General features: G+C 36.0%; 1 protein-coding gene across 3 annotated transcripts in view; it reads right to left on the bottom strand.

The window, feature by feature from the left end:
• Positions 1–5436: 5436 nt before the first annotated feature.
• The window catches only part of EPHA7 (EPH receptor A7), a 210466-nt gene continuing 192479 nt past the window's right edge, over positions 5437–23423 (bottom strand). For all 3 annotated transcript variants that reach the window (XM_027551379.1, XM_027551380.1, XM_027551381.1), the window contains exons 15-17: positions 12935–13128; positions 11552–11707; positions 5437–8727 (exon numbers count right to left, since the gene is read on the bottom strand). In XM_027551379.1, the coding sequence (XP_027407180.1) occupies positions 8613–8727; positions 11552–11707; positions 12935–13128 (465 nt within the window). In that variant the 3' untranslated portion in view covers positions 5437–8612. The remainder of the gene's footprint in view (positions 8728–11551; positions 11708–12934; positions 13129–23423) is intronic.

Below are 23423 nucleotides of genomic sequence, written 5' to 3'. Positions count from 1 at the left end.
CTAGATGTGTGTTTTGTAGTCTCTAGATGTGTTTTCTGGTCATTAAAGAAGGTGAATAAAAAGTGATAAAATTACATTGTGATATCAATTGTGAATTGAGGGAGTTTGTGTATTTTTCCTCAAATTTCCATTTTTGCCCAGGATTTGTTTTAAAGATACAGGCATTGAAGCTACCATCAGCTTTTAAATCTGTGCTGGGCTCAATAGATACTAAGAGGAATGAAACACACTCAGTTGCTTCCCTCAGAAAACTCATAATGACAGGGAGTATGAAAGAATTTTGTATGTCAAAATCACAAGTGGTTTATGAAATCCAGCAGGAGGGATAATGGTGAAGATCAAAAAGGCAGGATCCCAACTGTTGGTGTTATGTTATATAGCTGAGTTCACTTCTCTGATCAAGGAGGGGCCATTAAAGTGTTTTAAACTGGGGGAAAACATGATCAGATACGTGTTAGAGAAATGACTCTGAAGGTCGTAATTAAAAAGGATTAGAGAAAGAAAAACACACTGGAGGATGTAACATTAGTGTAGGTGAGAGATGATGAAAACGTAATTTAGGGCAGTGTCTGTGAAAATGATGCTAGATTCCAGTGATAACAGAAAGCTAAAATCTGTTGGAGGTAATGAATAATTGTCTATGGCCAGATGAGTGAAGTTTGACTCTCTGAGTACTGATTTGAGAGATATGATCAGTAGTCACCTTTTTGAAAACTGAGAAAAAAGATAAGGATAAAATTTGGGAGGAAAGTATAAAATTAAATTCTAAAATTTATTTGTAAGTGAATTGTTTCAGCATTCACAATGGTGTGTTTGTATGTGTGTTAAACAGACAGAAATGTAGACAAAAATACTTCCCAGGGAAATAATAAGAGCTAAATTGTACTGAGCACTTATTCTTGTGATAAGTACTTTCCAGCTCTAGAAGTGGGACATATTAATGTTTAGTACCATTTTACGGGTAACATAGAAGACAGGAAACATAGAAATTAAATTGTGTCCTTTGCATTACCCACAGAGTGATAGAATTAGTCCCAAGTGGCCTGTATTCAAACCCTCTGCCATCACCCACCACACTATGCTGCCTCTTCCAGCTGTAAATGGTAAGTAGACTCACATTGTTGGCCCACAAAATCCCACTTTATTCTATTTTTATTTAACTATAGAATTACTGAGATAGTCTGGATTTTGAGAGCTGGAGTGGTGGACTTTTCCATTCTAGAAGAAGAAAAATCTTCTTTTCCCCTTGTCTAGGTCTAATCTTAAAATGTCACAATCACAGCTCCTATCTTTCTGCAGATTACTGTTCCTTAAAAAACATTCTCACCATGTCTTTGCCTCGTCTAACCAGGTATTGGTAAATAGCCCTTCCTCGTTTCTCACATCAAGTCCAATTTCTTCTACTTGATTTCAAATTCTTCCTTAATCTTTCTCGGTTATTATAACCGATGATACCTCCGACTCTTTTCAGCATCAGGAAGGTGCTGCTGTTTGGCCTTGTTTGCTAATTATCTCGTCCCTGCCTCCCCATTTCACCTGGGTCCCCATGGCTGTGCCCTGTTGCTCTGTCTCCTGGGCATTCCTGCTGCCCTAGCCTATCACAGAAGCATCCATCCGTGCTCAGCAATTAGTTTTCTCCCTCAACACCCGTCTTACTACTACCTTCACTGTACCCCATTTATCCTTCAGAGCACCTGATCCACACTACCTTTTAAGAAAAAAAAAAAAACAATTTGAATTAATTTGCACTTCAAGGATTCTAAAATATTTATAAAGTGTCTACCAAGTGCCAGAAACAGCTGAGTCCCAAAGGACACAAAACAAAGATTTCCATTTGGCTTCTGCCCTCCAAGAGCACTTGATCTAGTGGGAGAGACACACACATACAGAATCTGACAGAACACAGTCGGGAAGTTGCAGCACCACCAGCAGAAGCAAAACACAGAAGATAGAATTCTGGCTGTTGGGTGTTCAGTGAAGGCTTGGAAGAAAACAGCTTCCGAGTTGTGTGTTGAAAAGGGGGAATTCTCCCATGTAGGAAAGTGGAGAGAGAATGTGAGAAAGGAGCACAAAGCTATGGAAGCAAAGATGTCGATTCTATTGCTCTGACTCAGAAAGAGCATAATTAATTCATCCTTCAAGCATCATGGCCAGGTGTTGGTTCTATAAACTCCATTCCCACCACATCCTTTTTTTCTGGTCAGAACTGCCAATAGCTCTTTATTGCCTCTTCCATTAGACTCAGCTTCTCTGAGCTTACTCTCCAGGTTTCCTGCAGTTCATCCCTATTTTTTTCTTTTTCTTGTTTAAAGTGAACCATTTTAAAAGTCTTTATTGAATTTGTTACAATATTTGCTTTTGTTTTATATTTCGGGTTTTGGGCCATGAGGTGTGTGGAATCTTAGCTCCCTGATCGGGGATCAGATTCGCTCCCCCTGCATTGGAAGGTGAAGACTTAACCACACAGGACTTCCAGGGAAGTTCTCATCCCTGCATTTATATATACCATAATACACAATATTACTGGTTCCTTTGCAAATCTGAAGGATGATATTCTTTGGTGTTTGCTGGTTTTTGTTTTTCAATTAGATCAGAAGAGGTTTAATTGCTTCTGTCTGCTGGCCCTGCATCACACCTAAGCTCACAGGTATTTGCTCCTTTAGGAAGAGTGCAGCCATTGAAATAGCCACAGGAGCCCATAATTACCTCCTGCCTATTTCTCAGGTCAAGCTAAGTAGGTTTGTTTGTAGAGTCAGATTCCTGTGGTTTCTGTTAAGTTGGGTTCCAGTGAATACACCTGGAGCTCAGCGTGCAGGTGGTGACTATTTAAGTGGAAACACGAAATTACAGTAACACATGACCAGCAGATACCCGGCCCAGTAGATCCCTAAAACACTCCGTGCAAATATCAGAGCTGAAGAAAGATGTGGGTCTCTTTTGTATGGAAAGAGGACATTTTAGCCTCATATTCCATCCGGTTTTCTCTTAACAGTGCTTATTTCTAGCTAATTGACAGAGACACACCAGATTAACTTTAGAATTTTCTCTTGTAATTTGCTATAGGTCTTACCATCTGTGTAATAAGTATCTGCAAATTCACGTCACTTTAAAAAAGTGTGTGAGTTGTTTGTCTCTTTTCTGTGAATTGCAAAATGTAGAAACTATGATGTGTATGAATGCTAGTTCTACATAAGAAGCTTATTTATCTCTATTTGTTTTTCTCGAGTTTGTTTTCCAGTCATTCACTTTATTTAGTTTTGGTTCCATAGTGAAATGGTGAGACTTGAACAGTGAGTGTTTGTCTTCTGTTAAACTAGAATCAGCATTACTTAAAAACAAATGCTTCCTTTGTTTTTTCTTCTGAGCATCTTTAATTAAGATCTACGATCAATCATTCATTAAAAACATACTGTGTTTCTTTAGTTATATATAAAGTCTACAAATATACTTAAAGTCCATGAACTTAAAAGGGAAAACAAAGATAATCTTCAGTAGTAAAAACCTGGGATATCTAAAATAGAAATATATGTTGTAGTGTACATCTTATGGAGCTTTGTTATTCGTGGAAGTTTGGAATAGACAACACCTCACTTGTTACTCTCCCCAAATCATCAAATGTCTGCAATTTGAGAATCCCTACTATTGTTCCACACCTAAGGGATTTCTAGTGCTGTCACAGAGCCATGGAATACTAGACTAGAGCTACTTTATTGCCACTTACCAACCTTTGTGAAATAGGCCCAATTAAATTAGATCAATTAATTACATTTATTTTAACCTCAAGGTCAATCAGAAGAGGTCTTTTATTATTTAATTATACATTTAATTACATTCAATCACTGAACTTGAAAAAAAAAAAAAAAAAACCCTTACAGCACTTCACTCTAATGAGACTTACAGAAGCATCCTACTGAAATATTTTCTTCTCCTGTTCATAGTCTTCAAGCTGTGCTGTGATGCATTAGACAATAGAGCAGTTGTGTCGGGGCTACTGAAGGGCCATGGCCATAAAGCCGAGAACATGCTGTTCCCTTCAGAGCAGCTTGTATGTTTGCAGTCACCATGCACTGTCTTTTATCATTTATTAATATCAGTAAATATAATCTTTTGGATTGAATTTAAGAATTTGATCACCTCTTTGATTTCTCTCAGAAATTCCTCTCGAAACTGGTATTGAGTTTTCATTGCAGCTAACATGAAACAAAGGGTAACAGTAGGAGATAAAAATACTCCAAGAAAAAAATTGTTACTGATTATTGAAAGTATTACAATCTGATTTTTATTTAGCAATAGAACTTGTACATTCATCATAATGGCTTTATTCTTTTGGAGGAAAAGAAGAGTGTTGGTAGAATAGTGTATTTTTGTATCCCTTATGGATCCAGGACTTTAAGAGATCATTTGACTGCCGGTCAACGTTTCAGGCTATGTTATCATCACTGTGTGAACTTAGCAAGTGCATCCTTGCTTGTTGGAGAGTTGGGATAGCCAAGACCTCACGATTATCTTTCAATTTCAGCGTCGCCTACCCTGAGCCTCAACATCAGGAGCGTGATAACTAGTGATAGCACGTCACCTGGTATCTGCCTAGTCTCATTTTTTGAAATATGTTTGGATATTTGTTCAATGTTTGTAGACCTTACAACGGTAATGCTGGAGAAAAAGGGATGATTTAGTTTTCTTCATTTCATGTGCAAGCTGGTCTGATCACTGTCAGCGTCATTGATAAATAATCAGACAACCAGGTTGATTACTTTTCCCATTTTCTCTGGACTCTGTGTGTTTGTTTCCTGCAGCACCTTAAATGCAGAGACTCTCCAAGTTGCTGCATGATACTAAATGTATAAGACATTTGTCAGGGTCCCATGACCCTGACATTACCTTTCCCATGCAAATATTCTTGTTAGCACCATGCCATTGTAGATTCAATAAGGAACAAAAGAGCTTTAATTAAAATATTTGATAGTATGGCTCTTTGACGACATAGTCTTGTTATTCTGTAATAATTACAGTGGAATTAAGTCTGTGTGCAGAAGAAGGCGATGCAAAGGATATTAATTTCTTTGTATTCTGATTAGCCCCCTGAAATATTTCAATAAAACCTTTACTCTAAACATCTCCTTTCATGATACTGTGTAAAAAAATAAAGAATGCATAAGGGACATAAAGGAATCCACCAATGATTGGAGACAGGATTTTCTTTACATTGTCTAATAGATTCGTTTATTATTGTAAGCTGGTAAAAAGAGACTTATGATTCGTGTTGAAGAAAGAGTTATTTGTGCTTGATACATTGAAGACACTGTTCAAAAGCAGTTTGTCCTTATAAAAGGATGACCCCTGTAGTAATTCTTAGGCAAGGAGGGACAAATTCAACCAACAAAAAGCACATCTCGCCCCGAGTTCCCCATGATTTCTCTACATATAGCAAAAAAATACACATCAGTAATTTATTTGAACATGCACATCAGTGAGTAGCACAGTTCTAGGCTACTCAGGAAACAAAAGGGAGAATATCAGCATTACCTAAATAAAAAAGAGAGGTGAATTACACCATTTTAATTGTCTTTAAAACACGGATAGGAGGAGCAATTAAAATAGCGTCCTAAATAGTACTAGCTAATGTAGATTACATAAGTATACAATATGATTCAACTCAGAGTGCTCTGAACAAGCATAAACCACCAGTCCTAGAAAACAAGGCCCAGATCAACTGCCGAGAAAATGTTAGATCCAGATGTAATAAAAGTTACTTTTATTTCAGTCCTGAATGCAAAACACAAGTCACATGTGAAGACAGCATTCTAAAAAAGGTGGCTCTGTTAAAGCAAGGAGGCCGTTTCCTTTTGCATTTTTATAACGTTTGAGTTCTCTTGCCAACATTTGCTTTCTCTACCCTTCCTCCCCTGAGCACTAATTTATCAAAAAAATTAAAAAAGAAGAAGAAGAAGATTTCAAGGTGCAAGTTGTACATTCTTATCATTATACCGTTTCATCTCTTTCTGGAAGACAGTATTACAATCAGTATTACAAGGTTAATTACTTTTCTCTGAATATCTGGTTCACATACATGTATTTCAAAATCAAAATGTTGATTGGGAAAAGAAACCTACCAACGAGAGAGTGATGCATCATACCCTTCCTATTGTGCTGTGTGTCTTTCCCATCCCTTCTCCCTTTCCCTGTAAAGAGCTGTAAAAAATTTAAGGCAGATGAGGTATATTGCTGAAGGAAAAAGTTATTTTTGAAAAAAAAACTCAAAAAAACTTTTATTCTGCCCTTCTACTCAAGAAAGACTACTCAACTATAAATCTAGTGCTAGAAAAAAGCAGGAAAGACACCGTTTGCATGTACCCTACTATGTCTTCTATTTCTAGAATGGCTTTTTGTTAATTTAATAGAAAAAATAAGCACCTTAAGCTATGAACAAGAAAAGAACTTCATTATTAGTGAGTCTAGAATCCAAATGGAATTAAGAACACTCACTCAAACTCTTTCACTCATTCTCACAAAGGCCAATGCTACTGATTAGAATTGTAAAGTGCTGTACTTAGTATAAACACTTGTATACACTGCAGACACTGAAAAATAACCCTCAAGCACATTGTGTTATAGTTCCAAAAATATATTTACAGTCTATTACAAAGATTACAAATGGAAGTGTCTAGGTGACTGTATTATGCTAATTAAAATTATTTTACAGATTATTTTTCCTTAGGGACAAAAAACATTTTAGTGAAATTAAAATGATTTTTTCTAGTCAATCAAAAAATAAATTAAAATATCAAATAACACTGTACAGTGATTTAAAAGGAAAAAAAAAGGGGGTGGGGAGGGGCTTGGGAAGCAATCAGTTTGAGTTTTTCTATAGCCATCTTTGGTCCTAAATGTGGGAAAACACATTATGTAGCACTGAAAATACCTGTTCTTTTGTGATGCTCTGCAAGTAAAATAGAAAAATATAGTGCATTTTCAATGTATTCAGAGCCCACTACAGAGAAATGTGTGTACAAAACAAGACAGTATAAATAAAATTTACAAGTTTTACAAAGGAACATTTACAGGTTTTGTTTCTGTTGTTTGTTTGTTTGTGGGTGCCCACATTATCAAACAAGACCAATTATGACCGATCCCTGGGATCTTTCTCTATTAAAATAATTATTATAAACAGCCCAATTCTCTTTGGAAATACAACAGTTCAATTCTGGGGTAGTTCATGATTTTCCTAACTTTTGAAAGCATTACTCACAATAGGTATACATTCCTGAAATAGCTATAAAGACACATTTAATTATTGCTTATGAAATTCTAACACAGTAATCAAATAACATGGTTTAATAAATAAAGCTTTAAAAAAAAGCCAGATCCTTCACCTCTTCCTGACGTGGTAAAAAGAGTTCTTTCAACTTCTCACATCAGTGTTCACAAATAAAAATACTTTTTTTTTTTTTTAAACTGCAATGGTGATATTCTGTGCAGCAACTTTGTTTTTGAAAGGTGAAAATTGTGAACTGCCCCTTTCATCATGCTTCAGAGTTCTAACATAAATCTTAATTCTTCCCTTTAATGTTTGGACTGCATTAAACAGAATAAGATATAAAATATATGCCAACTATTTCTCCTAAATTTCCTAAATGTTTTGATATTGAAAAAATTGTGATGTGCTCAGATTAAATTTTAGATAACACTGGATAGTTCTTGCTTTCAGAGATTTGCCTTCACCAACATTCTTTAGATGAAGTGCCTTATCTTTTTTTTATATAATCATAAACCTACAATTTGAGTGTTTATTAAATTCTGTCTAGTAAAATCACTCTATAAACAATCTGTTAAAAGTGCCTTATAGTATTTATGGATCATTATTGCTATTTTCATTGAAAAGATAGTGTTGTCAGATCTTTACAAAAAAATTTCTTTTTAAAAAATATCAGAGAGCTTGGCAACTTGCATTTTCTCAACTACCTGCCAATTAGCAAACAATATCAAAACAGCACTGATTAAACAAAATTAAATGACATAAAAGGGATACCAATGTTCTGACAGAGATATATCTTCAATCATGCTATTTCTTTTTAAATTTGAGATTCTTTCAAAGGTACCCAGTGTAGTAATGTGTCATAGATTAACACTACAAAGGTCCAAGCTATAAACAATTTTCTAAAAGAAAGTCTTTATGAAGAATAAACACAAATGATTTTAAAAAGGAATAGTCTGAAATCACATATTTAAGGAAAATATTTCATTGATTTTAACAATAAGATCATGATTTTATTTGACAAATATATTCTTTCTTAAATTCTTTATGTACATTTTAAAAAGTCTATCAGATAAAAAGGAGGTTAGAGAGCTCAAGGTGTTTGGATGTTTTCAGGTAGTACTTTGTTTATTGTCACTGCTGTTTGCCTGGCCACCGGTGGTGGATCCTCAATTCCCTTTTTATATATTCTGGTGGCACTTAGGAGTTCAAGTCTATAGGTGCTTCTTAAATCTTCAGTTCACTGTAGGAAGGACCCAGGACATCAACTGTCTGCTAGCAGCATTCTATGCATATACTGAAGGCCAGTACTGTTCTCTTGTGGTCCATAATCTCCCTCATAAGGGAGAAACGCTTATCACACTTGGATGCCAGTTCCATGTAAATGGAGCATTTGCGCTCTCATAGTCTGAATGCTGCTCATGATTTTCTTCTGATGGCCCACCAGTGTGATCCCTAAACTCATCACATCCCTGAAAAAGACAAATGCATTTTATTGTTAGTTATCGTACAAACATTTTATTTCATACTCAACTGTCATTAACTTTTTAATTAATCTGTTTATCTTAGGGGAACAGGATCTTATCTTAGAGTTCTTGGATATTAGGATTCTATTCCTTCACTGAGTTGGATTGGCAACCTGCATCTACATTCTCCTTTGTAAAAATCTACTGCTCAGGCTCTCAATGTGTCAGTGACAAGTTATTTTTAAACTGATTTGACCTTTTATATAAGAAAGTATCTTCTATACAGTTTTAAATTTTTTTTTTTTTTTTTACTACAAGTCTGTAGTACTTTTTGGAATAAAAGAGAACAAAATTAAAAAAAAAAAAAAACAAGCAGTGTCATTCTAATTAAATAGATATTCCCTAAGGTTCTGACTGTGGATGTCTCAGATACAAGGTGATTCAACATCAGTAAAATCAAATTGATGACAGAAAAGTAGAATTTTACAATTCTTGAACTGAAAGAAACTTAGGGACCATCAAGTTCAACCGTTCACTTTCAATATAAGGAAACTCAGGTCCCACAACAAGTTCAAGGTAGAGCTGGGACAAGAACATTTTCCTAAATTCCCTGTCCTTATTTCAAGTCTTTATAGAAGCAAAAGTTTCATTTCTAGTATCCTATATTCCATTTCCCAGAGCCTCTTGGGATGGTATCTTTGTCTGTGTGTGTGTGTGTGTGTTTCTGTGTGTGTGTATATATATATATATATATGTATATACATTTTTTCTTGTTTTACATAAGCATATATGTATGCACACTTAATATTGTACACAAATAGGGCCATATTGTGTAAATTGTTCTGTAACTTGTGGTTTTCACATTACAACATATTTTGGCAGCTTTCAAAAGAAAAGAGAGTATCAAAGTCCGAAAGTTATTATTAACTTAAGGTAAAGTTATATATATGTGTGTGCTCAGTCGTGTCACTCAGTTGCGACCCCATGGACTGTAGCCTGCCAGGCTCCTCTGTCCATGGGATTTTCCAAGCAAGAATACTGGAGTGGGTTGTCATTTCCTACTCCAGGGTATCTTCCTGACCCAGGGAACCCACGTCTCCTACATTTCCTGTATTTCAGGCAGATTCTTTACTGCTGAGCCATAAGGTAAAGTTAGGAAATATTATTTGCAATGTAGTATTCTTAAGTCTATGTGAAGTTTAAAATGTTTAATTGTTAAAATAGGATACAGTATGAATGGAAACATTTTTTGGCTCTAGCAGATCAAGAATCATCAAGGATCAAGCAAAGTATTATCTGAGTTTAATTAGCATGTTGTAATTCTGAGCATATTATTGCTTGTATTCTTACTTTAGTTCAATCATTTGACTACATTTTGGGAAAAAATATTCCTTAAAGTGTACAATACCTGTGTTTGATAGTTTGAAAGTGAAAGTGAAATCGCTCAGTTGTGTCTGACTCTTTGCGACCCCATAGACTGTAGCCTACAAGTCTCCTCTGTCCATGGGATTTTCCAGGCAATACCACTGGAGTGGATTGCCATTTCCTTCTCCAGGGATCTTCCCAACCCGGGCTTGAACCCGGGTCTCCCGCATTGTAGACAGACGCTTTACCGTCTGAGCCACCAGGGTAGTATTTGATAGTTTAAATTTGCCATAAGTCAGCTGTATCTGTGTATGGACTGTGCTACAGACCTCTCCTAGTGGGCCAAATGACTGAGCTTAGGTATCTACAAGTAGTTCAAATATAGCAACAGTAGAGTACTGCAGTATTTCCTAGCTGTGGTCTAATAAGACTTTGAGAAGCACAGTTTTTCAGGAGAGTAGACTGCTTTGGAGAGACAGGTGTAAATACATCAGCTCTACCCACGTGGTGCTTAGCAGAAAACCAACTAAGAGAGCAGGCACATGCCAAAATTCACGTATGTGCCATTTCCTAACACGCCAGGAAAGACTACATGATTGCCAGCTTTCTTTTTATGTGAAAAAATGTGAAACACTTCTCACAACAGTACATAAATAGCATCCTGCTAATAGAACCTTCATAACTGTTTCCCATTTTCAAACACCCTGACTGAGAGGAACTGCGTTGCCCACAAGAGCTATGCTGCAGCTAAGGCAGCTGGGTCCAGAGATACTAAATGTATTTCTACATAATCAGTGATGGGGCTGGAAAGAAAAATTTAGTTCTTTATACTCCCACTTCATAGCAATTTCAGTTTTTTTAAAATCAGGTCATTCTTCAGGTTAAACAAATGAGTCAATCAATCATATAACTTTCAAAGCTTAAGTTAAATTCTTATTACGGTTAATTGAATTAAGCTTTCTTGAACTTCTCAGAAAGTGATCATACTGAATTTCATAATGTACTTAGATAATGAAACTTTGAAATTTTTTTAATGTTTGATACAAACATGATGAAAAAAAATTCTCTTTTGCAATGGAGAAAATTTCCCCAGTGACTAGGAATCTAAATAATAAAAGAGGAAGTCTCACTGGTTGATGTGCAGAATACTGACTGTGGAGAGAAATTAGACACCACTTACTACTGAGCCAGTTTAGGGCAAATATTTAAATTCTCTGAGCCTTAGCCTTGTTGTGTGTAAAACTATTGACTATTGACTTAAGAAAATTATTGCCATGAAGGTTGAAAAAGATATCATGTGTTCAGAAGTCTATTAGCAAAATGCCTGGGACATGGTACACACTTAGATAATTTTCTTCCTGCTTTTGGGGTTCATATGTCTTTAATAGATGGAAGATGACCTAATGTATAATGCTTGAATTGACCTGATACATTCACAAGTATAATTTTAGAAGTTGAAGCTTACTCAATAGTCATCCTGGCCACTGATTCAAGGGAGTTGTAGCCGGCTGCTGTGAAGTTATCTTTATATCTTTCCATCTTAATAGCTTGTAGCCATTCTCCAACTGAACAGAAGGTAGTGAAGTCAGGAGTGTTTTGATCCAAAAGAGGGCTTATTGGCCTGGGTGAGAATAAAACAGGAAAGCAAATTTTTCCTTGAACTACTAAAGAAAGCATGTCTTGGCCCCCAGAAAAATAAGGATATATGAAATAAAATTACATATTTTAATTGATGTTATAGTAACAAATAAACAGATATGCTAATAAAAATCTAATGTGTAAAGGTTGGCCAATAACTACAAACTCCAAATGGATAAGCAACAAAGTCCTAGTGTGTAGCACAGGGAACTATATTCAATATCCTGTGATAAATCATAATGGAAAGGAATATGAAAAAGAATGTACATACATGTATAACTGAGTCACTTTGCTATAAGGCAGAAATGAACACAACACTGTGAATGAACTATACTTAAATGAAATAAATTAAAAAAAAATCTACTAACTCCAAAATTTCTATTTTATTTAGATATGATGAGTATCTTCCATGTATTTTTCAAAGTACAGCCAATGATATTTGTAACCAGTAAATATTTGTTAATCTGCTTCTCTGAAACTAACTGGGAGCAAAGAAAACACAGACTTTCTCAGAGGGTGCTTTTGAGAACATAATACACCCACTGTACTAATGGGACTCTTATAAGCACCTTGTGAGTTCATGCTTCTTCATAAGGGCCTGACTATACTACAGATACAGTGCAACAGGTTTACCTGACAACTGGAGCTGAATAACTACTAATCTACATTATCATGGAGCAAGCCAAGTGTAAAACATAAATGGGGTGGTTAGGCTCTTTTTAATGAGCATACCTCTTAAATCATGTATTGAATTACCTTTATAAACTTTAACTTCATGGAATCATTTTACTATTAAACTTGAAACCAAACAATCCAACAGATAGTATGGATATAATAATGATAATAATGATAATAAAAACTAAGGCAACAGCAATAAAAATACATGTAATAGCAATGGTTTGAAAATATAAAATGCCACTAAATCACACACATCCAGTTCAGAAATTTTTCTAAAATGATGACCAGTGATATTGATTCTAAATATTTCAAAAAGCAATAATAATTAATAAGTCTCTTTTAAATTGATTTAACTAAGTTAAGCCATCTGAAAAGAAAAAAAAATTAACTTCTATTAAAATAACAAATTTATTATGAACTTGAATAATTTAACACAAATGTCAACATACTGTTGGGGTGGAGCTGTGGAAATAAATGATTCATGTGAATGTTTGAATTTCTCCCAGATTTCATTTCCTTAGCTATTTCTTACCTACTACATGTTCCCAGGGGTGTCTTCAGACTATTTGGGTTTCGAATCATTTTGTCTAGAATTCCAACTATCTGTTCAAACTTTGGCCTTTCAGCACGTTCCTTCTGCCAACAATCCAGCATCAGCTGGTGAAGACCAGCTGGGCAGTCCATGGGTGCTGGCAGGCGATAACCTTCTTCTATTGCCTTTATAACCTAATAGCCAAAGGATATTAAAATATTACTGACTGAGGTTCAACTAGAATAAAATCAACTGCCCAGGAGGCAGAGTGATTTATCCACATAAGAGTAAAGCACACTGCTATGTGAAAGACTTACTTTTTTTCCCCCAAAACATCCATGAATAGTAAGCATGTTATTAAGGGATACATGAAGTTCAGGGTATGATGACATTTCCTAGTTAATTCAGCAATAGGGAACAGCAATTAAGTTCACCCAGGGTGCAACAGATGGAAAATTTTTTAATGTCATCCCAGAGGTTTTCAAAAGGGAAGATGTTATGGAATGATTTTATTGTATATAGCTGTGCATGTACATATCTTTCTGTACATTTATGAATTCCTCAAGTTGTAAAAAGAAGTTTTGAGTTACCCAGAAGTAGTCCTGCCCTGAAAGTTTCACTTTCTGCAGAGTTCAAATGATATTATTTCAACAAGACATCCAACTATGTGAATGTACTATGACGGAAAATGCTCCAAGCACACTATTGTTTTAAATAACATGAAGCGCATATGCCTATGGAGTGTATAGTGTTACAAGATACAGTTTTGTTCTAGAACTGATTTGTATTGTTCAGAAAGCTATTGGATCGTTTCTCAACTCTGAGTCCAGTGACCTCAAACAGGCAGATTGAAACCACCCTCGGGGCATGGAGTAGAGAAAGGATTATACCAGGAAATAGGGAAAGGTTACAAATCAGAGTTTGCCCACTCAGAGCACCTGGCTGTTCAACTTCATCAGCACATTACTGTCTATTTACTGTCTATTACTACCTAATAACAACTTAAGAAGCTTTGAATGGTAGTACAAAATAAGCCTTCATAAACACTGTGCATGGAAATTAGCCCCCAAATTATTTATTTAGATGGGTTTTTTGTTTACGTGGAAAGCAAAAGTAGATTTTATTTTATTTTTTCTTTTGCAGCGCTTTTATTGATCTGTGTAGATATACAATTATCTTAAGTTACAATTATATAACTTTTAGTAATTAACTGGACTACAGGAAAAATCATACAGAAAGTTTGTACCACAAAATCATGTCCCGAAGGGATTAGGCTTCTCAGTAACAGAGAAATATAGAAGCTCAAAAGGGTCAGCAACCTCTCATAACTAGAGAGAGGAGAACACAATCTGCTATATGTGGAAATGAGACTTCATAAAAGTCTCTTTCAAATATCCCCTATTACAAAAGGGAATGCCTATTAAAATGTCATTATTTATTCTATATAAAACAACCTTTCTATCACTTCAAAAACTTTTTTTTTTTGGCTTCAAAATTAAAAAAAAAAAAGGCCAGTCCTTTAGATAGATTTTGTGAAAATTATGTCAATACAATATCCAAAGATTTCCATTATCTACTGTCCTTACTCAAAATCACCTGCATGTACCAGGTGCAATTTTGTAAACTTCACCACTGATGAGCCTATTCCAAAGCAGAATTTTTCAGCAATACAGAAGACACAGTCCTCACAGTTATGCTTTAAAATAGATATATTCAAAATATAAATAATCTCTCCAGACTATTATTTTTCCTAAAGACTAAACTCTAAATTTAAAAAAACAAAATGGAGGTTTTCAAACCAATGATGTATGCAGCCCATTCTCATGACACAGTCATTTAAACTTCTCATAAAATCAGAAATTGTTACAAATCTAAGCAGCAGAGGGAAAATAATAGGAAGGCAAAAAGAAAAATAAAAACAAAATAAGGACTTGTAAAAAATCAAAATATTATTCAAGGGGGATTAACAAATCTTTCGATGCTAACATAAGAGTAGTAGAAATGTAGGGAAAAAAATGACTCTGAAAAAAAAAAAAGAGGTAACCCTGAGTTTTTGAAGAAAATAGGACTAAAGTAGGCAGACAAAAGCTGTCTTTAAGAAATGTTGATGAACTTATTGTTTTCAGGGAAATATAGCCTTGCTTGCTGACTTTAAAAAATAGCACATTTAAATATAAGAGGTTGTAAGATCGAATACTTGGAAAAGACTGTGATGCTGGGAGGGATTGGGGGCAGGAAGAGAAGGGGACGACAGAGGATGAGATGGCTGGATGGCATCACTGACTCGATGGATGTGAGTCTCAGTGAACTCCGGGAGTTGGTGATGGACAGGGAGGCCTGGCGTGCTGCGATTCATGGGGTCGCAAAGAGTCGGACACTATTGAGCGACTGAACTGAACTGAACTGAAGATGGAATAAGCAAAGTAGCTAGCATCAACAATTTTTCAAGAAAATCCTTAGTATAAGAACCACAGTGTTCACTTTTCTTTAAGGGAAATTTATACATGCAAACTGATAAAGTTTAAAAGTTAAAGAGATAAACTTAACTACAGTAATTTTTGAAAGTTTTCATAAATATAAAATCCTCAGCCCAAATTCTCCCCTGATCACTAGGTGGTAGGTCCACCAGTTTACCAGACATCTTCCCTTGGACTTTCCATAGTAACCTCATACTTTATTTAAAATTGATTTTTTTTTTTACCGTTTCCCCAAAGCTCTTAGTCTTTCAATTAACGACACTTCCAGTCATCCCAGTCCGAAAAGCTGAAGTGAGAACAATCTAGACTTTCTTATATGTATAGCCAATTAGTGACCACTTTCTGATGATATTACTTCCTAAATACAATATATTCAAATGATAGAAGCATTTTTTCATATATGTATATGGATCTCTCTGCAACATTTTGGGGGTTCCTTGGTGGCTCAGTGGTAAAGAGTTTGCCTGCAGGAGACATAGGTTTGATCCCTGGGTCGGGAAGATCCTCTGGAGAAGGAAATGGCAACCCACTCCATTTCTCTTGCCTGGAGAAGAATCCCACGGACAGAGGAGCCTGGTGGCCCATAGTCCATGGAGTCTCAAAGAGCCGGACACTACTTGGCAACTAAACAACAACAATATGGATCTTGTACAGTGCTGTAATTGGAAATGGCTTTATTCTGAAAATTAGGTTAGTGGGTTAGTGTAAATTAATTCTGCTTATGTATTTTTGCTTTAAATATGATTTACCCTAAAGATTATTATTAATTTTGCAAACAGCAACTTTTAAAATGTTACCTTATATTTGTTTCATTAAATTGGTATTGGAGGGATAGGAAGAAGTATTGTAGAAAATACCACAAATGTATTAGATTAAAATAGAACACACAGAAAAAATATACATATATATATATATATGTGTGTGTGTATATACAATGGAGCTGTTTTCCCGTAGTTATGTGGTGGTCTTTACAAAATCACACATTATGGGATTTTTCCGTCAGTGCTTTATTTTGAATAAAAGCTATGGAAAAAACACCTTGGCCTTTAGTCACTTTAATCAGTATTGATACTGAATGCTAATGAAAGTCATATGACTGAATTTAAAAATTTTTCCTATTTATGACTTATAACTACAAATGCTGGATATCATTGCAAAAATTCCTGTAAAATATCCTTTTAAAAAGCACACTAGAAAACATACACACATGGGAACTCCACAAAGATCACAAATATTTAACTGCAGGAGGAATTCAATTAAAAAAAAAAAAAAACTTTTAAATGCAAAGAATTTCATGTCGCTTTGTATAAGACTCCAGGGACATCACTGTTCTAGGATTCAAAACTGCTCTATGTTAAACAAGTTAGATAAAAGTCAAAATAATGTGCTTTGGAAAGCTGGATTAAGTTATTTAAACAGAGGTTCAAGTTGTGAATAAGTAAATAACTAGCAAAACTTTATATACTTAAAATGACCAAATAACAAACAACTGTGGGGGGGGGGCATTTTTTTTAACTGGGAAGAGTGGCTTTCCTCATATTTAGGTTGTTTGTATTTGAATATATACAGTATTTTTCTGAATTCTCAGGACTTTATCCCCAGACTCATAAGATTAGGGCAGTGTTTATCATTTTCTACCAACTCCTATTTCCCACTTGTAGATTTTTCTCAGAAGTCCTGAAAAGAACAAAGCAAGTAGAAAAATCTTTCCTTTCTCATTTCCCTCTAAATAATCTTTTAAAAGTACATCTAAACTTTACCATGATTCTCCTAACATAATACTCTTCAATAGCTCTCCAATTAGAATTCTTTGGCTTTGAGCACAATATAGTCTTAAAATCTTTGTGCCAATGAATCATGTAGAGTACTATTAAATAACTCTACAGGAATGAAAGAGTTAATGAGCTTCTGTAGATATCCTACTGCATTACAGAAATTTGACAATGCCTATTATTATAACAGAGAACATTTATCAATACAAAATGAAACTTCTAGCTCTCAAAAACACAGTGGTTTACACGTTTTTAAAGGAGCAGAAGCAAAATAGAACATTTAAAATAAGAGATGTTCTCAACTGGCAATAGATTTAGGGACCCTAAAGTTCCCATTAACAATCATGCTCCTACCTACAGAGGCACCAGAGATGTGTGCTGGGAACCTTGGCCTCTATACAGCATGTTGTTGCTGTCCAGTCAGTAAGTTGGATCTGACTCTTTTGAGACCCCACGGACTGTAGCCTGCCAAGCTTTTCTGTCTATGGGATTTCCACCACAGGAATACTGGATTGGGTTGCCATTGCCATGTCCTTCTCCAGGGCATTTTCCTGACTCAGAGATCGAACTCACGTCTCCTGCATTGGAAGGCAGATTCTTTAAGGCTGAACCAGTGGGAAGACAGCTTTGTCATAATTCAAGGCAAGCCTGTTGAAGATAAACCCACCTCATGGGATGATGATTCAGACAGGACTGAAGCTTTGAGGCTCTGCAGCTTTTATTTGGTTAGCCTGCTAGAAAAACAACTTATCTTTTAAGGATACAAGAATTATAGTAAATATTTATTGAATACTTGCTATATGATTGAAAAGAAAGTGAAAGTGAAGTCGCTCAGTCGTGTCTGACTCTTTGCGACCCCTTGGACTGTAGCCCACCAGGCTCCTCTGTCCATGGGATTCTCCAGGCAAGAATACTGGAGTGGCCTGCCATTTCCTTCTCCATATGCTATATGATTAGCACTGTTTTAATTATCTCATTCAATCTTTACAGAAACCTTATTAGGCAAGTGTTACTATACTGATTCCAGAGACAAAGAATTAGAGGCGCTGAGAAGTTAAGCACAGAAAACATCATAGAGCTCTTAGTAGAAGGGACAGAATTTGACATAGGCTGTCTGACCAGAGCTGATGCTGTTAAGAGCTGCTTATATTTCCAACTGGGAAAACAAAAAGTGCACTGTTGCCAACAGTTACATATTCTCAGAAACAGCAAAAAACACACACTAAGATCCCTGATCCTACACTTCTTAAAGCATTACGTAATTATCCATGGAATTCATTGAAACAACTTTTTTGTAAAATTACTAGAACCCCCTTGGATTTCTGTGTCTAGATGTTGTCTTAGTACTCTAATAAGAGTCAAAGAACAAAAGAAGCACATTGACAGAAATTTCTAATTCTAGATCATTCCTAGAAGAATATGAAGTGACCAGGGTAAATGACATTGTAAGGGAACACTTACTTATCCATCAGGGGATACTTCTTTACTACAGAAGTAAAGAAATACTTGGAAAACAAACTCATTTGCTTGCCGAGATGTATTTCAGTATTATTACTAAAATTATCCCAAATAGGAAAAGGAGTACGTCAAGGCTGTATATTGTCACCCTGCTCATTTAACTTATATGCAGAGTACATCATGAGAAACATTGGACTGGAAGAAGCACAAGCTGGAATCAAGATTGCTGGGAGAAATATCAATAACCTCAGATATGCAGATGACACCACCCTTATGGCAGAAAGTGAAGAGGAACTAAAAAGTCTCCTGATGAAAGTGAAAGAGGAGAGTGAGAAAGTTGGCTTAAAACTCAGCATTCAGAAAACGCCAAGATCATGGCATCTGGTCCCATCACTTCATGGCAAATAGATGGGGAAACAGTGGAAACAGTGTCAGACTTTATTGTTTTAGGCTCCAGAATCACTGCAGATGGTGACTGCAGCCATGAAATTAAAAGACTCTTACTCCTTGGAAGGAAAGTTATGACCAACCTAGATAGCATTTTCAAAAGCAGACACATTACTTTGCCAACAAAGGTCTGTCTAGTCAAGGCTATGGTTTTCCAGTGGTCATGTATGGATGTGAGAGTTGGACTGTGAAGAAGGCTGAGTGCCGAAGAATTGATGCTTTTGAACTGCGGTGTTGGAGAAGACTCTTGAGAGTCCCTTGGACTGGAAGGAGATCCAACCAGTCCATTCTAAAGGAGATTAGTCCTGGGTGTTTTTTGGAAGGAATGATGCTAAAGCTGAAACTCCAATACTTTGGCCACCTCATGCAAAGAGTTGACTCATTGGAAAAGACTCTGATGCTGGGAGGGATTGGGGGCAGGAGGAGAAGGGGAAGACAGAGGATGAGATGGCTGGGTGGCATCACTGACTCGATGGATGTGAGTTTGAGTGAACTCCGGGAGTTGGTGATGGACAGGGAGGCCTGGCGTGCTGCAATTCATGGGGTCGCAAAGAGTCAGACATGACTGAGCGACTGAACTGAACTGAACTGACTAAAATATAACCATTGTAATTAAGGCAAAAAGGAGCATGAACAGACCTCATGATAATAGGCATATAATAACTCAAAATATGATATAACATGATTGGCTTCTGTTCTCCTGTTGTGCCAATTTTTATCTCATTAACTTCATAGGAACATGACCCATATTTTATGCAATTAAATATTTGGACCTCAATACAGAACTATGACAAAGTTTTACCAAAAAATCTACACTTCTTTTCTATCATAATATAAAACAAATCAAAGTAATAAATCAGTCATAACTTTTAAAAGGAAAAGTTGAGGGCTCACAATTTAGTTGAGAATAAATTTAGTTTTAAGCATATTATGTTTTCAAAGCTTTTAAGTGTCTTTTCATGGACCATTTTAAGGAATTACCTTTATGTCTCCTATCTTTATGAAAGTTTAATCTTTTATTATCCTTATGACTCCTACTAGTAAAACTAATGATGTATTGGCCTACCTTGAAATAAGAAGAAACAACTTTGTGGAATATGATAAACAGAAAAAAAAAGTAATCCATAGAATAAGAATTTTAAAATTTCATAATTTGACTATGAAAATTACATTTGAACTAAGACATAAAAGTGAAGTGAAAGTCGCTCAATCGTGTCCAACTCTTTGCGACCCCATGGACAATACAGTCCATGAAATTCTCCAGGCCAGAATACTGGAGTGGGTAGCCATTCCCTTCTCCAGGGGAGAAGGATCTCCTCCTGCAGGAGGACCAAGATCTCCTGCATTTCAGGCAAAGTCTTTACCAGCTAAGCTACCAGGGAAACCCAAGAACTGGAGTGGGTAGCCCATCCCTTCTTCAGCTGATCTTCCTGACACAGGAATCGAACTGGGGTCTCCTGCATTGCAGGTGGATTCTTTACCAGCTGAGCTACCAGGGAAGCCCATGTGAATTGAGACATAAATTCAATTAAAAGCTTCTGTGAATACCAAGTGTAAGTATTTCCAATTTGAGTATTACTTTTTATATTTGACTCCATTTATACACATACGGTTGCTCTTTGAAAAGTCATTAATGAAAAGGGCTAACCACCTACAGATAATAAAGAAGAATGAAAGCTGGAGATATATGGGAAAGCCTACTCTCTTGGCTTTAATTGCAAATGCTTAGATTCTAACTGTTTCTATTGCAGTTAAAACTCATGGACGTTATGGGCACATGAAAAAAATTTGGGTGTCAGTTCAGTTCAGTCGCTCAGTCGTGTCCAACTCTTTGCAACCCCATGAATTGCAGCATGCCAGGCCTCCCTGTCCATCACTGACTCCCGGAGTTCACTCAAATGCATGTCCATAAAGTCGGTGATGCCAACCAGCCATCTCATCCTCTGTCTTCCCCTTCTCCTCCTGCCCCCAATCCCTCCCAGCATCAGAGTCTTTTCCAATGAGTCAGCTCTTCGCATGAGGTGGCCAAAGTATTGGAGTTTCAGCTTTAGCATCAGTCCAATGAACACCCAGTACTGATCTCTTTTAGGATGGACTGGTTGCATCTCCTTGCAATGCAAGGGACTCTCAAGAGTCTTCTCCAACACCGCAGTTCAAAAGCATCAATTCTTCGGCACTCAGCCTTCTTCACAGTCCAACTCTCACATCCATACATGACCACTGGAAAACTATAGCCTTGACTAGACAGACCTTTGTTGGCAAAGTAATGTGTCTGCTTTTGAAAATGCTATCTAGGTTGGTCATAACTTTCCTTCCAAGGAGTAAGAGTCTTTTAATTTCATGGCTGCAGTCACCATCTGCTGTGATTTTGCAGCCTAAAACAATAAAGTCTGACACTGTTTCCACTGTTTCCCCATCTATTTGCCATGAAGTGATGGGACCAGATGCCATGATCTTCGTTTTCTGAATGTTGAGCTTTAAGCCAACTTTTTCACTCTCCTCTTTCACTTTCATCAAGAGGCTTTTTAGTTCCTCTTCACTTTCTGCCATAAGGGTGGTGTCATCTGCATATCTGAGGTTATTGATATTTCTCCCAGCAATCTTGATTCCAGCTTGTGCTTCTTCCAGCCCAGCGTTTCTCATGATGTACACTGCATATAAGTTAAATGAGCAGGGTGACAATATACAGCCTTGACGTACTCCTTTTCCTACTTGGAACCATTTGGGTGTAAGTATCTTCATACATAAGCATATCATTTTTTCCTGACATGGTCTTGTTCATTCCTCTGTGTAGATTATGGCCAAAGCCCCCTGGCAACTGTCTACCTCACTGATTTTACAATACAGTCGCCTTCCATATCCTGAGACTTTGCATCTTCAGATTCTGCATCCATGGGTAAAAATACTCAAAAAGAAAAAGGAAAATCAGAACATTCCAGAAAGCACAACTTGAATCTGCCACATGCCAGTTACTATTTATACAGCATTTCCATTGTATTTATACCTATTTACATAATATCTATATTGTATTAGGCATTGTAAGTAATCTGAAGATAATTTAAAGTATACAGGAGGGTGTTCACAAGTTTAGTGCAAAAACAATGTCATTTTATATAAGGGACTTGAGTATTCACAGATTTTAGTGTCTGCCAGGGTCCTGGATCCAATATTCTATGGATACTAAGGGACTTCGTGCTCAGTCACTTTATTTATGTCGGACTCTGCGACCCCATGGACTGTAGCCTGCCAGGCTCTTCTGCCCGCACACATGCCCTCCTCCAGGAGATCTTCCCGACCCAGGGATCGAACCCATATCTCTTGCATCTCCTGCATTGGCAGGTGGATTCTTTACCACTAGCGTCACCCAGGAAGCCCCCTACTAATAAGGAGCACCCCCTTTTTTTTCTTCAGAGTAACCACAGAAACCTCACTTTATTTAGTTTTCAGCCCAGAGTTTGTGGCGTTCCTGACAAACCTAATTATCAAATTAGGTCTTAAGTTATCTTGTTTCACATGTCTTAAGAAAATTCTCTTATAATCTAAATTCTCTTATAATCGTATTTGAAAATTTGAGGGTTTTATAAAATCCTTGACAAATTTCTAGCACTAAATTTAAATCATATAAAGTGATTTCTTTCAATCAATCTAATATTTTAAATATTAATATCTCTGAAGAATATATAAAAGCATAATTTTCAGAAAAATAAAATATAGTCACATAAACAGGATTTCCAGAGACATCAAGGAGCTGGTAGATCATTTAAGTCTCTCCACAGTCTCCTACCTGGAGACTCCAAGTAAAAAAGCTTTCTCTAGAGAATCATTTTTACTATAGTGGAATTCATTATTTAAATTCAAGTTTGTTCCACTATTTGTATATTGAAAATGAAATATATAATTGATCAAATAGCAGTTTAACAGAAGTATAAAATAATGAATATTATCCTTTAGGAAGAATGTTAATATCAATGTCACTATAAAACCTGAACTGTGTAGGTAATCTCTTGCATTTAAATTTAATAATATAATTCAGACCTCTGCAATTGAAAAAAAAGAGAAAGATGGTGCTTAACGTTCTAGGTCAGAATTAAACACTGTGCTCTTAAAACTTCATTTGATCAGTAAAAATATTAAAACTTGAAAGGCAAAATATATATTATGATATTTAATTTTTAATAAAAACAAATGGGAATTCTAAATCTAAAATAGAAGATTTTTTTTTCTTAACCATTTCTATTATTTGTTTTTAGAAGTTAAGTGAACTTTAAATTTAAAGTTATCTTATATTCCTGTCATTCCTTTATGTTTGAATCTAGTACAGAAGGAAGGTGTCAA

Source organism: Bos indicus x Bos taurus, chromosome 9, assembly GCF_003369695.1.
Source record: "Bos indicus x Bos taurus breed Angus x Brahman F1 hybrid chromosome 9, Bos_hybrid_MaternalHap_v2.0, whole genome shotgun sequence".
NCBI lineage: Eukaryota > Metazoa > Chordata > Mammalia > Artiodactyla > Bovidae > Bos > Bos indicus x Bos taurus.
This window is presented reverse-complemented; position numbering and strand designations above follow the sequence as displayed.